At 31.0% G+C, this 16,625-nt stretch overlaps 6 protein-coding genes across 6 annotated transcripts; 3 read left to right on the forward strand and 3 right to left on the reverse strand.

Annotated features, from left to right (window-relative positions):
- Positions 1-206: 206 nt before the first annotated feature.
- TGAM01_v210123 (40S ribosomal protein S23) lies at positions 207-711 on the reverse strand (the record flags this gene model as incomplete). The annotated part of the gene is made up of 2 exons (XM_018809034.1): positions 207-385; positions 453-711. 2 exons carry the CDS (start codon positions 709-711, stop codon positions 207-209), a joined length of 438 nt encoding a protein of 145 aa, XP_018657803.1.
- Positions 712-1,080: 369 nt separating this feature from the next.
- Positions 1,081-1,890, forward strand: TGAM01_v210125 (hypothetical protein; the record flags this gene model as incomplete). The annotated part of the gene is made up of 1 exon (XM_018809035.1): positions 1,081-1,890. The coding sequence occupies one exon, from the start codon at positions 1,081-1,083 to the stop codon at positions 1,888-1,890; it is 810 nt and encodes a 269-aa protein (XP_018657804.1).
- An 894-nt stretch (positions 1,891-2,784) lies between these two features.
- TGAM01_v210126 (adenylate kinase 1) lies at positions 2,785-3,798 on the forward strand (the record flags this gene model as incomplete). The annotated part of the gene is made up of 4 exons (XM_018809036.1): positions 2,785-2,935; positions 3,009-3,061; positions 3,131-3,285; positions 3,345-3,798. 4 exons carry the CDS (start codon positions 2,785-2,787, stop codon positions 3,796-3,798), a joined length of 813 nt encoding a protein of 270 aa, XP_018657805.1.
- A 465-nt stretch (positions 3,799-4,263) lies between these two features.
- Positions 4,264-6,899, reverse strand: TGAM01_v210127 (hypothetical protein; the record flags this gene model as incomplete). Its single annotated transcript, XM_018809037.2, has 6 exons — positions 4,264-4,464; positions 4,530-4,616; positions 4,673-5,123; positions 5,186-6,432; positions 6,491-6,778; positions 6,843-6,899. The coding sequence occupies 6 exons, from the start codon at positions 6,897-6,899 to the stop codon at positions 4,264-4,266; spliced, it is 2,331 nt and encodes a 776-aa protein (XP_018657806.2).
- A 766-nt stretch (positions 6,900-7,665) lies between these two features.
- On the forward strand, positions 7,666-8,403 carry TGAM01_v210128 (hypothetical protein; the record flags this gene model as incomplete). The annotated part of the gene is made up of 1 exon (XM_018809038.1): positions 7,666-8,403. One exon carries the CDS (start codon positions 7,666-7,668, stop codon positions 8,401-8,403), a length of 738 nt encoding a protein of 245 aa, XP_018657807.1.
- Positions 8,404-8,434: 31 nt separating this feature from the next.
- TGAM01_v210129 (TOXD) lies at positions 8,435-9,508 on the reverse strand (the record flags this gene model as incomplete). The annotated part of the gene is made up of 1 exon (XM_018809039.1): positions 8,435-9,508. The coding sequence occupies one exon, from the start codon at positions 9,506-9,508 to the stop codon at positions 8,435-8,437; it is 1,074 nt and encodes a 357-aa protein (XP_018657808.1).
- Positions 9,509-16,625: the final 7,117 nt, after the last annotated feature.

Consider the following 16,625-nt stretch of genomic DNA (forward strand, 5'->3'; position numbering starts at 1 on the left):
ATGTTGATGTGAGAAGATGCCCAATTCGGTGCCATCTGGTATTTGAACATGCTGAAAAGTATTTCTAAAGAGATGGCATAATCCCTTTCAAAATTTTAGCCTCCCATTATAGGGCCATGACTAGTTGTGCGAGTATAACCGAGCCAATTTCCTTCGCTCCTCGCGATCCGTATGATAACACCTTCTTCTCCCAAAAGACTGCCTTTTTATGATCGGGGCTTCTCCTTCTTCTCCTTCCACAGAGCCAGCAGACCAACACCAGACACCTTGACGACCTTGAATCGGACACCAGGAATATCACCCTTGGCCTTGCCCTTGCGACCGAATCCAGCGAGGAGGACTTCGTCGTTCTCGTCAACAAAGTTGAGGCAACCGTCGTTGGGAACTGTAAGCTTTGAGTTAGTTGTGCACCTATCAAACAGAGCTTTTTTTTTTTATCGGGTTCTACGCACCGAAAGCAGTGACCTTCTTGCCGTTCTTGATCAACTGAACACGGACACACTTTCGGATGGCGGAGTTGGGCTGCTTGGCCTCAACACCAACCTTCTCCAAAACAATTCCCTTGGCGTGAGAAGAACCTCCGAACGGTGAGGACTTGAAAGCAGTGCCCAGAGCACGCTTCTTGTAGGCGAGATCAGCCCATTTCTGATCCTTTCGGTTGGTTCGCAGCTTGCGCGCAGCGTTGAGACCTCGGGGTTTGCCACCAGCCATGATTGCTTCGTAATGTTATGTCAGTACAAAAAGATGCCAGTTAAGAAAGCGTGATGTGAGTGTCGATGAGGGTCAACGGGTGTCCAACATACCGATTTATGCTAATATGGCACCTAGGGTTGAGTAATGCGACAACACCGAGAGCCAAAAGGTTGCAGTTGCAGACCACGAAAATTCCGATAGGGTTTGCGGCCCTAGAGCCAAAAAGACGAGAGCGGCGAAATTTTCTCACGTGACCTTGGTAGCTCGAGCGCGGCCGTATTTTTATCCACCGCCCAAGCCAGGCGAGCTACTGACGGGCCCCACATCTCCGTCCTCATCCTCACATGCCAAATACGTTTAACATTGGCTGTCCTTGACTGAAATGCCATGTCGTCCACGGGCGCACCAAAAGCAAAGGAGCGAGATCCACCTCCTCTCCTGTTTATGCCTCCATCGCCATCCATATCTCGTGTCTCGCTTCCCGGCTCCCTCGCAACTAGCGTTCAAGCTCTCGGAAGACACAATCTGACATGGAATCCTACCACTGTAGACGCCTCGCGCTCGGGGGGGTCAGATATGCCATCAGAACAGCGGCGTCCTGAGTGGGCCCTACAGACCAAGGGGAGCTATGGAGGCACTGACAGGACAGATGCACTATGGGCAGAAATGCAGGCCACGCTGGAGAAGGTGGAATTATCTGCCTCCGAAGGCACTCATGTATTTGGACCCGAGCACGACCGCAAACTAGGAGAACTGCGGACTGCTCAAATTGTACTTGCACAGGCCTGGGCCAGAAGTGAAGCAGACGATACCATAGAGACTGCTCTGCGTGACCATATGAATGACGACAAGGGTGATGAACTGCCTAATCTACGAGACGGGCTACTGGACTCGTCAAGACCTGAGAGGGGAGAAGGGACTGATGCAGCAAAGAGCATGATGGGCACATCAAGTGGATGGCAGGGAAGTGACGAAAAAAGAGCAGACCGCTTAGGGGCAAAGTTGGTAGAGGAAACGGAGGCCGATATTCTACTCGCGAGAAAGCGACGAGAGGCCAACGATGAATATTTTGAGCGCGTCAATGACGGTGTCATCGACGTTATTGCCAAACTTGAATCAGTAGCAGTGGCCATGCGAGCAGTAGAGGAAGAGACAAAAGATTTGTGGAGTGATGCTGCCACTCCTCAGGATAAGTAGATACGCATATGACGTCTTGTTACCCGTCAGTAGACTAGTATATTAGTTAGTAATAGGTAAATTAATACTCCCTACACATCACCGCAATACTAGAAGGAACATCATGTAACGGCCCGAATCTAAGCAAGACAGGGAGCACTACTCTGGAGTGCAGAGAAAACTTAGACTTCCGACGACCGGTCCGGTCTTACCAGCGCTTCCGAAGTAAGACATGGATTGAATTACACGCTGAGGCTACCTCGGTAGTAGTGCACGATTCCGTTGCGCCTAGTCTGTACTCTACCCTCTCTATAAGCCGCGGATCGATCTGCGAAGAATTATAGCTTATCGATGTGTCCGTTCGTCCGACTATGGTATATATAACTAGAGAAAAAATACACTAATTCTTTATACACTATATACTAAAAGAGACGTAATACTACTATTAAGTATTTTAAGATTTAGGTACAATTTTAGGAATATATATGTGACTTACTTAGTTTATTAATATAATAAAGTAAAGAAATATATATATATTATTATTATTATTAAATTATATAACTAACATAAATAACATCAATAATATACTATTAAATAAATATATAATAGATTAAATTCTTATGTTAAGTCCTATACTTCTATTATTGAACTCTAAGATTTCTCTATTGTAGATTTAGACTGTATTGTTACTACTACTAGTAGCATCTACGCTAGTGCCGTATATGGATCCTTGCAATAGTATATCAAAAACTTACTTGCGCAGCTTCATTGCCCAGTTTATGCTCAGCACGGCTTCCTAAATTCCTCTCACGGCTTCCATCCACGCCACAGCCTCTTCTCTCCGGTGCTAAATTGCTTCTTTACTTTCTTTATTCTTTGTAAAATATTTTGCCGGCGTGCACAAAATCAGACACAATGGGGTTTGTAGAAGACGAGCTCAAGCACTTGCGCGATGTTATCAGCGGCCTTGATTCGCGCATCAAGCAGCTTGAGCAGCGCGCGACAGGATCTACCTCAATTGACGCAGAGAGCCTTCGCATGATCTTGATTGGGCCTCCTGGAGCCGGTACGTGTTTCAATTGTGCTATCGAAGCACCTCGGCGTCGAATGTAGCACGCATTGCTCATACAAGTGATTAGGCAAGGGTACCCAAGCACCAAAGATCAAAGAGCGCTTTTCTTGCTGTCATCTGGTATGTCAATGTCGATTGAGACTTCATGAATGGCGCACATAGAACTAACAGCAAGTGTTTTCTGTGTAGGCCACAGGCGATATGCTGCGGTCACAAGTCGCCAAGAAGACGCCTCTCGGAAGGGAAGCCAAGAAAATCATGGACCAAGGGGGCCTTGTCAGTGACGATATTGTCATTGGCATGATCAAGGAGGAACTTGAGAATAACAAGGAGTGCCAAGGAGGGTATGTTGACCATCATTCATCTGCATGACACCGGGACTCGTTCTTACTTAAGCGCATAGCTTTATCCTCGACGGCTTCCCACGTACCGTGCCTCAGGCCGAAGGCCTCGACGCAATGCTCAATGAGCGTGGCCAAACTCTCCAGCATGCTGTCGAATTGCAGATCGACGATGCTCTGCTGGTTGCTCGCATTACCGGTCGATTAATCCACCCCGCGTCTGGCCGCTCCTACCACACAACTTTCAACCCCCCGAAGCAGGCTATGAAGGACGATGTAACTGGAGAGCCTCTTATCCAGAGAAGCGATGACAATGCTGAGGCGCTGAAGAAGCGTCTTGTCACTTACCACCAGCAAACAAGTCCCGTGGTTGGATATTACCAGAAGAATGGCATCTGGAAGGGTCTTGATGCCAGCCAGCAACCCGGCGAAGTATGGAAGAATATGTTGGATATTCTAGAAGGAAAGAAGTCTCATGGCTCTTCTATCTTTAGTAAAATTGCTGGAAGCAGCTAGGTCACTTGAGGATCATGTCCTGTATATCGCTGCATATGGGAATCTAAGCCTGCCACGCTGATTCTGCTTACTAATCAAACTATTAATTTCGAGAGAGAGCTTCAAGTAAGAAAATAGCTCCAGAGATGTTTCTTCTTCTCATGCAAAATGGGCTCGCCAAGTGATAATTGAATGTTGGATTGTGAGAAGAAATGATTTCTATATAGTTTGCATGCAATGTATGATAAATGATAATGGCCGTGTTCTAGAAATGAAGATTAGTCTCTAAACAGAAATGAGACTGTAACCGTGAAAGCCATCTACTTTCTAACGTGTATGACAGGAATACGGCATCGCTAAACAATCAACTCTTTGCTCGCAATACGCCCAGCAAGTGTTATACTCCCAAAGAGATACCATGATATACAGACGGAGCTCAGCCCTTTAAAATCCTATCTCCTCGAAGTTGCTGAAGAGTCAGGTCAGTCAGTAGAGGTAGAGCATGTCCCGTTGGCGCAACTGACCATTCACCAACTGCCTCTGTTTGTTAAGCCAGCTCTTGGGGGCGTCATGTCGGCGCTGAAGTACGACGTGGTTACTCTGAAGCCGGCTTGTGAGGTCATACCAAGCCGTCGCAATAAGTGCATTCTCTCTTTGGAGGTTCTTGATGATATGATCCGATGCGGCCTAAACATTTCAATCAATTGAAGCTCTTCAACAGAAATAAGCTTTCATCATAGAGCAAATCATACCTTTTGTGCTGCTGATCCTTCGCCAAGTTGTGCTGCTTTCAGTTTGGTCTGTAATTCGAGCCTTTCCTGTTCCGATTGCTCAAGTTGCTGGTGCAAAGTGTAAGTATGAGGCTCATGTTTCTTGTATAGGACATATTAAATACCTGATTTCTCTGGATAAGGCGTGCTCGTAGCTTTTCGACCTTTTCGGTAGCTTTCTTGGCGGCTTCTGAGCCGTCGGCCTCTGTTGGCGAAACAGCTTCATTCAAATCCTTGTTCTCATCTGATTCCTTTCTGAGCTTGTCGTTCGCTAATAGAGTGTCGACAAGTTGCGATTTCAGAGCGTCTCTTTCATTCGTTATAAAGCTAGTTTCTTCCCTCTGTCGCTCAAGCTCGCTTGTCAACGAGGTCGATATCAACTTATCCGTATTCTTCAGCTCATTCAATGCTTCTATGCTATCCTTCTGAACAGCGGAGAGGTCTGTTTGTACGCTAAGTAATTCTCGGTTCTTATCACCCAGCTGTGCCTCAAGGCTGTTAATTAGTTTTCGAGCTTGTTCAAATTCGAGTTCCAGTCTCGTCAACTCCTGTCGAAGTTTAATAAACGCTTCAGCCCTAGATAATAAATAAATGAGTATCAATCGCTCTGCACAACAAGACAGGCGTAATAAACTAACCCTTCATCGGTGCTCTCGCTCATCAAAGCTTGCAAGTTGTCGCTCATGATAGTATACTTTTCGAATAATCCGTTAAAGTTTTGTTGAAGGCGTTCCCGTTGGCGTCTTGTTTCTTCCAGCTCTCGTCGGAGAGTGGAAACGTCTCCCGGAGACCCAACTGTCTTCCTAATCAACTCATTCTCTGCTCTCAGTCTGGATACCTCCAAGGGTAGGTTAGCCTGTGGACCCCCCTCGGATGCGATCAAAAGTTCGTCTTCTAGGTTGAACGGCGTAGAAGTTTCGCTCAGTTCAGCCTCTTCAACCGTACTGGCGCCACCATTATGCTGAAGCTGCTCCTGCAAATCCTGGATGAAGTGTTCGTCGTGCGTTCGTTGAGCCTGTAAGCGCATGAGCTCCTCTTGCAGAGCCGTTACATCCTTTAGAAGTTGCGCTTTTTGGTTACGCTCGTCCCACAAATGCTGCTCCGACTGCGTAATCATCTTTGTCAATTCGTCCTCGGCTTTCTTGGTACGGTCACTCCGCTCTCTCTCCTCCATGAGTGAACGAAGCTGCTCCTGAAGCTCAGCTCGTTCGTACTGTAAGTTCTGCACCTCTCTCACTAGACTCTGTTGCGATTCGAGCTTTTGCTTGTACCGTTCTGCCATGTTGGCCTTCTTCTCGAATTCTTCCGCCTTGTGCCTCCACTCTGCCATCTGATCGCGAAGCTCATCTGCCTGTATGTTTTTTTGTCCGAGGCGCTGTACTTCGCTCTCCAGCTGGGACACCGATTTCTGGCTACTGCGAATGACTTCCTCGTTCCTAGCAATGATCTCCATTTGCTCATGGACTTGTTCCTCTAGATGTTTAATAGTTTTCGCACTATGTGCCCCATCTTGGGTTGCTTTCCGCAAAACCTCAAGCTCCCGATCATTTTTCTCCTTGTCATAAGTAAGCTCCTCGTGGCTCTGTTGGAGATGTTCCAGGCGAGTGATGTAGTCTGACAGGGTCTTCTTCATGTTATCAAGCTGCTGACGCAGTGCAGCGTTTTGCTCCTCGACGAGAAGTTCAATGTCGCGGGCTCCCATGGCAGCGTCAATGGTTTCATCCAAGTCATCATCTTCCTTAGAGTTCGCGATATCTTGTTGCATAGCACGAATTATCTGCATAATTTCGGCTTGTGTATCACGATCCAGGCCATTTTGAATTCTAGGGACGTACTTTTGATTGCCGGGGCCCATCGCAGCAGCTGAAACCATAACTGCGAGAAGCTAGATATGCGATATGTTAGAGTCAATCGGTCGCCATAGAACTTATGGGAAGCTGTACCTGGCTAATGCCCTGTGGTTCGGGGTTCTCGGCAATGGCATGATAGTCGAATTTCTTGGCTTGATAACTGAGCTCGGGTATTTGGCGGCGGATGAATCGAAAGAGACCTTTGTAGATGGCTTGTATATTTCGTTTATTACTCAAAGGTTTCGGTATACCCGAATTTGTCTCGAGGTGCGAAGGGTCGAATTCGGGATCCAGCTCATGCAGGATGTGGCCAAGAGTTATTCCATTCGCCAACCCCTCGAGGGACTCGGCATCGCGGTCTAGGTCGAAGACTCGATTAATCTGAAAAAATTGAAATTAGCACGTTGTGTCCAGATACATAGATTGTCGATTCGTAAGTACTGACAGCTTTCAGGAGTGCCGCCTGGGCACGCTGGTTGTAAGCCGGCATTTCGCTCGACATGTAGTTCAGAAGATGCTTGTCGACGTCTGAGATATCCAGTCTTCATAACAGTCTAAAGCTATAGCATAGCGACAGCGAATACAACTTTCGCGGCGAACGTAGCAGAGATCCCTGGGTATTGAGGAGGAAGGCAACATGATACCTACTAGTAGGCTGGATGCTTCATGCCCCCATAGGGGATATAGTGCATAATGAAGGCACCACTAGGGACCCGTATTGCCGTACTACTGCTACTAGTACTACTACCACCTCTACTCCTACTAGTAGAGTACCTAGGTAGTATCAACCCCATTAGAATGCTTGCTGCAACTAAGGGTCATGCACTAGGATCACATTCTGGATGGGCGTAAATAAATTACAATGGATAAATTAGGACAACTGCCCATCCAGACTGACAGACACTCTAAATATTCAATACCTAGGTAATTATTTAGAGGCTTTACTAGGGCGTACGAAGTAGCGGTTGATCTAATAATACCCCACGAACTAACTGCCGTCTCCACTAAACCCAATCTGTAGTCAAAGATCTGGTACTAACACTCGGCGCGCCGCAGCCTCAGACTGTTTTCAGCAGCCTGACTACCTACTACCTCTACCTACACGTTACTCTACTACCCTTTGAAACGATTCCCTATCGCCATTGCCACATTCCTACCGGTGGCTGACCAAATACTCCCACACGATTCTCACTCACTCTCAAGATTTGCTGTTCCTCTCTCTCTGTCTTTATTTACCAATGACAGCTCTCCCACACCAGCAGTCGACAATGTTTTCGCAGAGTTCATCATTCCTCCAACAACCTTCTCATGCCATTGGCAAGAAGCGGTCTCACGAGGAGGCTTCACATAATCTCGAGCCAGATACATCACACTGCAATTCGCAACATGGCGGGATGAATGGTGAGGGAATGGTGTTCGTTAAACCGCGTGCGGTTTCTATTGGTGAATCAGATAACCAATCTGGCGCTCAGCTTGACGATGTGACCACTGAACAGGACGGGAGTGGACTAGCGAATGGCCGACCTCTGAGAAGCCACAAGTCCCAAAGGCTCCTCATTGGGAGCGACTACGCGTCTTCTAGTAAACCAACATCGGCGACCTCATTGCCAAACGCAGACGGCTCAGAAAACGGTATTAATGACGAGATAGTCATCGACCACTTCACACTACACCTTGGAATAAGCTGGAAGAGGATCAAGGATGGTGACCATGTCCAAGCGGCTGCTAGGGGATGGGCACGATTCATCGAGAATAACTATCCTCTCACTAACGTTAACGTCTTGCTGGAAAGCAAAGGCCTGCAGTCTTACCTAGTCGAGTCCACAGAAGGCTTCTATCTTTTTACAGAAGATTTGCGTCAAGCACAATTGGTCAGCCAAAATGCAGCTAAAGCAATCCAGAATCTACAACAAAACCCGCCAATATTCGACAGCATGAATATTTTAGCTGCCGAAATATCAAATACAAGTAATAACAGTGTTAAAAATAACATATTTGATATATAGTTAAATATCTATTTTTAATAACATGAACGTTTTATTCAAATGGTCTAATAACAACCTTCTTTCCAGATACGCCCTTTTTGTTCTTTGCCAAAGCAGCCTCTACACCGGCTAGACCACCTGGCACAATTACTGGTCGGTTTGGTACAAACAGGCCTCGGGCAATGTAGCCGTTATCGCCGCCAAGATGCTTTGCGAACGGCTCACTCAAGTATCGAAGCGAAGGGACACTTCCAAGGCCGATGATCCTAGGGAGAGTTACTTTTGACTCGCCTTGGGCGTCGAAGTTCTCGAAATCCAAGATTTCCGGTAGAACTACAATAATCTTGGTTATTGCCTCTTTCGTCGACTTGACTGCCTTCACAATGCCAACAGATAGCTCCCTGGTGGACTTGGCGGAGATGGTATCAAGGATGAAGTCAAGCGGTACATTATCGCCAATGGTGGCAGCGAAATCATCCACCGTGGCCTCACGACCGAGCACGACTGTTGCACCTAGCTTCTGAAGATAGTCTTGGTGCGCAGGACTCGAGTTGGTAATGATCTGGGAGAAACCAGACAGTCGTGCCATTTGGATCGCATACTGGCCCATGGAAGAGCTCCCGCCAATGATGACAATTGCGGCACCATCACCGATTTTGTCCCCGCCGTTGTCCCACGGTGCAGGCAATCCGTGGCCCGTCTTGTCGTAGTACGCCGTGAGTACTGCTAGACTCGCAAGCATAATTCCGCTGGCCTGGTCATCGCTAATGTTGCTAGGGGTCTTGGCCACCAGTGCTGCATCGATCTTCGCATACTGTTGGAATGTAGATGCATCGTAATTTCCAATTATTCCTTGAAAAAAAACCCTTTCTCCAATGCTGAAGTTTGAGACGCCTGGCCCAATGGCCGCGATCTCGCCCGCGGCATCAGATCCCAGGACCGCGGGGTAGTTTGTAATGAAAACCTCGTGATCACGCATCTTCCAGTCTATGGGGTTGATAGATGTAGCAGTGATCTTGATAGCCACTTCACCGGACTGGAGAGGCGGCAGTGATCTATCGACGATGACATGCTGTTTACGTGGACTGGGCACCACAGCTGCCTTAAATGTATCGGGAACACCCATGATGCTTCGAGATATGGTATCCTCGGCGTGAAAAGACTTTTATTTCTATTTCATGTAACGGGGTGTAAATCTGGCGTTTGCGTGCTATAAAGCAATAGATTAAACCTTCACTAAAAGCAAAGTGCGAGCTGTATTAACTTTTATAAGTCATACGCAACAGTGCAAAAGTATAGTTTATAATCCATGTTATAGAGACTACTACTGTCTCGGCGAGATTTTTACGATTTAGGAAGTCTTTAACTTAATTTAGTAAATGCTCATGATGCGGGGACCTTTTCAATCAACAGTAAGATAGGTAAGTGTTAGACTTCACATTAGCTAGGTACCTATTCTAAGTTCCCAGCCATAAGTTCTATCTAATACTTATGTCAGAAGTGGGAATGTAAAAGAGAGTAAAGAGGTATAAGGCCAGTAAGCTTGCAGTTACTTAGCGGTTACTGGAAAGGTAAATATATTTTAAAGTTTATATTTATCTTTAATATTTAAGTTTCTTTATACTTTATATAATTTTTTTTTATTTTTAGCGCTAAAGCTTTATAATTTATTTAATATAATTTATTAAAAAGTTTTATAATAACTTATATATAAAATAATAATTATATTTAATATATATAAATTTTTAGTTTTATTTATTTTAATTTATTAAAGTAATACTTTTATAATTTTTATTAATTTCTTTTAATTTCTTTTAATATAAATATTACTTTAAGTTTATATTAAAAATTTTATTTAAATTATTTATTATAGACTATTTTATTAAAGTTTTTTTATTATTTAATTTTTATATTATAATTTTATTATTAAACTTTTTAAAATTAAAATAAATATTAATTTTTTATTTATTATTATTAAACTTAAGCTATTTTTTTATATATATATATATTTTTTTTATTAATTATATTATAAATATAAATATAAATATAATATAATAATAAACTTAAATATAAATATAATATAATAATATTTTTTTTTATATTTTTATATTTTTTATAAATTTATTTATTATTATTTTTAATATATTTTTTTTTATAACTTTAATATAATTATTATTATAACTTAACTTTTTAAGGCTTTAATAAATAATATTTACTTTAAAAAAATTATAAATAATTAATTAATTATAAAAAAAAATTTTAAAAGTATTTTTTATAAAAAAATTAATTTATATTAATATTTTATTATTTATAATTTATAAAAAATATTAATATTTTTTATAAAATAAATTATTATATAAAATATTTAAAATATATTTATTTAATAACTTAAATAATTAATTATTAATTATATAATAATAAATATTTTATTATTTATTAATATAATTATATATATTTATTTTTTAAAAATTCTTTTACTCTATAATAATAATTTAAAATTAAAATTAAATTATTATATATTAATAATTTTTATTTAAATATATATTATATTTAAAAATTAAATAATAATAAAAATATAATTAATAAATAAGAAATTTTAAATATTATTTAAAATTAATTTAATAAAAATATATAATTTAAAATAGTTAAATTAAAAATAAAATATTTTAAAATTATTATTATATATTAAAAATTAAAATAAAACTTAAGTAATTTAAATTTTTAAAAATATTTAAAAATAATAAATTAAATTAAAATTTTAAAATTATTTAAAAATATTAATATAATAATAATATTAAATAATAAATTTTAAAAAATTATAAAAGTTTTTAAAAATATTATTAAATTTATTTATAAATATATTAATAAAAAATAAATTAAATTTAAATAAATTAAATTAATTTTAATATATAATTTAATATTTATATAAATATTATTAATATTTAATTAAAGTTTATAATTTTTTTATAAAATATTTTTATTAAAAATTTAAAAATAAATTAAAAATTAATATTATAAAATTAATTAATTAAAAATATTAATTAAATTATTAAAAAAATAATTAATTATAATAAATAATTTTATTAATTTCTTTAAATATAAAAAAATAAATTACTTATTATTATAATTTATTATTAAACTTTTTTTTTAAATATATTATTATTATTATTATTATAATTATAATTTTTTATTATATTTTTATAGTTTTATTTAATAGCTTTTTAATTTTTTTAAGTAATTAAAGTACTTTAATATTACTTTTTTTATTTTTTTATTTTTTATATTATTATTTTTTTTTATAAATTTATTAATTTTAATTTAATTATTAATTTATTACTATTATTTTTTAATTTTAATAATTATTATTATTACTTTATTATTTTCTTTATTATTATTATTTAAAAATTATAATTAATTATAAAGTTATTTTTTATTATAAAGTTACTTTATTATATTAAAATAATTTAAAGTTAAGGTTTTATATATTATAATGAAACTTTATTAATTAAATTATACTTAATAATTTAATTTCTTTTATTTTTTAAAGGATTATTAAAAGCTTTTATATTTATAAGTATAAATAAAAGCCTTAGAAATAAATTTTTAAAAGAAACCCTAGGGGATTTAGGCTAATTATTAAATAAATTCCTTATATTAAGTAAAAGTTTAAAAAAGTAAAAAAAAGTTAAATTTTTATAATTATTTATTTATTATTATTTTTTATAAAGAAATTTTTAAAAAGGTTTTTATAATTATTTTATAATATTTTAAGTAATTTTTTATTAAAAACTTTTTTAATATTTTTTTATTAAAATATAATATTATTTTAATTTAATTTTTTATTATATATTAATTATTACCTTATATTATAGTTTAAGACTGTACTTAAATAAATAATAATAAAGCCTTATTTATAATTTAACCTAGGCTTAATTTAAGCTTAAATAAAGCTTAATTAAGGCTTAGTAATAACTTTAATTAAGTATATATATAATAAATATATAATAAATATAAAATAATTATACTTTTTTTAAATATATTAATATTATAATAAATACTTATTTATAGCTATTATAAAGTTAATTTTTTATAATTAATATATTTTCTTATTATAAAAAATACTTTATAAAAAAATAATACTTTTATAAGTAAATTTATTATAAACTTAAGTAATATATAAAAAGCATTAGCTTAAGTTTTATATAAATGAAAAGGCTTATAAATATAAATAATAATTTAAAGATAATTAACTAGCTAATAGCTAACTTAAGTACTAACTTCCTTTATAAAGAATATAATATTAAATTAATAAATATATTTTATAAAAGGCTAATAATAAAATAAAAGTATTACTTTAGTGCTTAATAACTTTTTTATTATTATTATATAATTATAAAATAAGTAAAAGTTACTTTTAATAAAAATCCTTAATAAAAGTTAAAATATATTTATAGCTTAAAGGCTAATAATTATATATTAGTTAATTATAAATTAAAAGTTTATAAAATTTATAAAAAATTAATTTATTTTTATTTAATAAAATTTATTAATAGCTATTTAAAGTTATTATATAATTTATTATAAAAATAAACTTAATTAAGGAATATATAATATAAATAACTTTTTAAATTACTTTATAACTATATATATTAACTTATATTATTAAAATATTACCCTTATAAAACTTAATTAACTTTAATAAGTAAAATATAAAACCTTTACTTTATTATATATTTATTTTAAATAAAAACTAACTTTAATAAAAAATCTTTAATAAAATAACTTTATAAAGCTTAATTAGCTATAATGGGTATTTAATATTAAAATATATTAATATAATTTAAAATATAATATGTTAAAAAATAATTATAATATTATTATTATTATATATAAAGTAATTAATATAAAAATAAAAGTATAAAATTTAAAAGAAAAGTTTTAAAATAAAATTACTTTAATTTAATTTTAGCTTAAGTTTAATAAAAATAAAAAAAGAAATATATTAATATTTAAAGTAAATAAAATCCTTAAATAAAAAATATTTAAATAACCCTTTACTTATAATAAAAGAAATACTTTATAAGTATTATAAGTTAATAAAAGTATTTTAAATATAAGGTAAAAAAATAAATACTATTTTTATTATAATTATATAAGCTATATAATTATAAATTACTTATTAAAGGCTATAAAGAAATTAATTAATATAAAAATAATAAACCTAAAATAAATTAATAACTTAGGAATTAAAAATAACTTAAATTTAAAAAATAATATACTTTTAAGCTAAGTTTAATATAAAAGTAAATTAAGGTATTATTTATTAAATATTCCTTATATTAAAATTTTATTATATTAAAAATAAAAAAAATAGCTTAAAAAATAAATAAGCTTTTATTTTTTATTTTAGCTTTTTTTAATAATTAAATACTTATTAATATTTAAATTAATAATAAATATAATTATTATAATATAATTAATAAATAAGTAACTTAAAAAATAAATTTAAATATTATTAAAATACTTATTAATAAAATTTTAATTATTATTATTAATAAAATAAAATAAAAACTATAAGTTATATTTTTAAAGGTATAATAAATATAAATAATTAAAGGTATTTTAAATTTTTTTATATTATATTATAGTTAAGTTAAAATATTTTATTAAAACTCTTATAAATATAATATAAAAGAGTTATTATAAACCTTTAATAATAATATATTAAAAGAAATAAAAGAAAAGAAATATAAGTAAAAGAAATATTTACTTACCTTAAGTTACTTAATAATATATATATTCTTATAGTAACCTTTATTATAATAATATAATAAAAAAAGAAAAAAAATAATATAAAAATCTTTTTACTTACTATAAGTTTATATAAAATTATAATAATATTTACTATAAGTATAATTATTATTAAATTAAAAATAAAAAATATTTAATAAGCTTTTTAAAAAATTATATAATTTTACTATATTTTTTAATAAAAATAAAGTAATAAACTTATTATTATATAAAAAAAACTTAAATTATTATATTAATTTCTTAAAAGAAAATAATAAAAAAGGAATTAAGCTTTCTTATAAACCCTTATATAATATATTAAGGAATTACTTATTAAAGTTATAATAATTAATAATAAACTTAATAAATAAAAGTTAAGTTTAAGCTAGCTTTTTAATAATAATAGCTTTAATTTATTTATTTAAAAAAAGAAATAATAATTAATATTTTTATATAAACTATAAAGTATTAAATAAAGTTATAATATAAAATTATTACTTACTTCCCTTAATTAAAAAAACCTTAAAATTACTTATAAAAACTAAGCTTTTTATAAAGCTTAATATTTAAGTAACCTTTTATTAATTATATATTATAAGAAAAAAAGAATATTTAAAAATATTTTAAATTTAATTTAAATTCTTTAAATAATTAATAATATTATTTAAGCTTTTAAATATATTTATATTATTTTAATATTATATTAATAAAGCATTAAGTAATATATTTAATAAATTTATAATAGTTTATTTAAATAATATATTAATTTACTTAAGGAATTTATATAAAAATTATAAAAAAAAATATAATAAGTTTTTTAATTTTTTTAAAAGTAAAGCTAAATATAAATATTAATAAATATAACTTTATAATAATAAAAGTAAAATACTTAAGGTATATTATAAAAGTAAAAAAATTTATAAAATTAATTTTTTAAAAAATTATAATTATTTATTAATAAAAAGTATTAATAAAGCTTAAAGGTATTTAAAGCTTTTTAAAATTTATAAACTTTTATTATAAATTTATTTTAAATTTTATTAAAATAATAAAACCTTTAAATAAATTAATATAAAGAAAAGTTCTTTTTAAATAATAAAAAAATAAAAAATAGTTTTTTAAAAATTAAAATAAGTATTTATAATATACTTAATATTAATATAATAAAATTTTAATAAGAAAATAATTTTTAAGGCTAACTCTTTAAAGTAAGCTATTAAAAAATATTTATTATAATTTAATAAAAAAAATATATTTTATTTAATACTTTATTATTTAATAGCCTTAATTATAGTTAAATAATATTATATTATATATAATAAAAAACTATTAATAATAATATTTTATTTAAATACTTAATATTTTAATTTAATAAATAATATATAATTATTTATAATTTTAATTAATTATAAAAACCTTAAGTATTTTTTTAACTTAAGTCCCTTTTAAAGTATTAAATATATTAAGTAAAAATACTTTTATACTTTAACTATTATTTTAAATATTAACTTAGCTTTTAAGTAAAATACTTAAATACTTTATGAAAATAAAATTAAAATAAAAGGAAAAAAGTATTTTATATTAAGTAAGCCCTTTACTTTATTACATTTAATAATATAAAAGTAAGTAAAGTTTAAAATAAAGTTAAAGAAAAAAGAACTAAGAATTATTAAATAATAATATATTATTTATAAATTAATACTTATAATTACTTTAAAATTAAATTATAATTAAAAATAAAATATATAAATATTAATTAAAAGCTATTAAAAAAATTATAAAAGTTTTTAATTAAAGTAATTATTTATAAATAAATTATAAATTATAGCGAAAATATATAAAATATATTAATATATAAAGGGTAATTATAGCTTTTTAATTAAAAGCTTTTAATTATTATAATTATTTAATAAATATATAACTTAAGTTTAATAAATTACTTAAGAAAATATATTATATTTTACTTATTATAATAATTATATTATTAAAATAATATACTATAATTAATAATAAAATTTCTTAAAAATTACTATTACTATAAAAATTATTTATTATAATAATAAAAATAAAAATTACTATAACTTTTATTATTAATTAATTAATTTTAAAAGTAAATTTTTATAAATTTTATAATAAAACTCTTAATATAAATAATAAATAACTTATATTATTTAATAATAATTATAAATTAATTTTTTAAATATATTTAATTAAAAGCTATAACTTTAATAAAAGCTAAGGTATATACTTAATATTTTAAAAATACTTAATAATAATTCTATAAATTCCTTATTATAATTATTAATAATTATAATTTAATTTAAATAAAATATTTTTAATTAACTTTATATAAACTTACTAATAGTAAATAATTTCTTTTTATAATATATTATTCTTAAATAAATAAATAAATAAAATAAATAAATTAAAAAATATAAATAATTTTATATATT

The sequence above is a fragment of the Trichoderma gamsii genome (assembly GCF_001481775.2).
Source record: "Trichoderma gamsii strain T6085 chromosome Unknown Scaffold_56.2, whole genome shotgun sequence".
Lineage (NCBI taxonomy): Eukaryota > Fungi > Ascomycota > Sordariomycetes > Hypocreales > Hypocreaceae > Trichoderma > Trichoderma gamsii.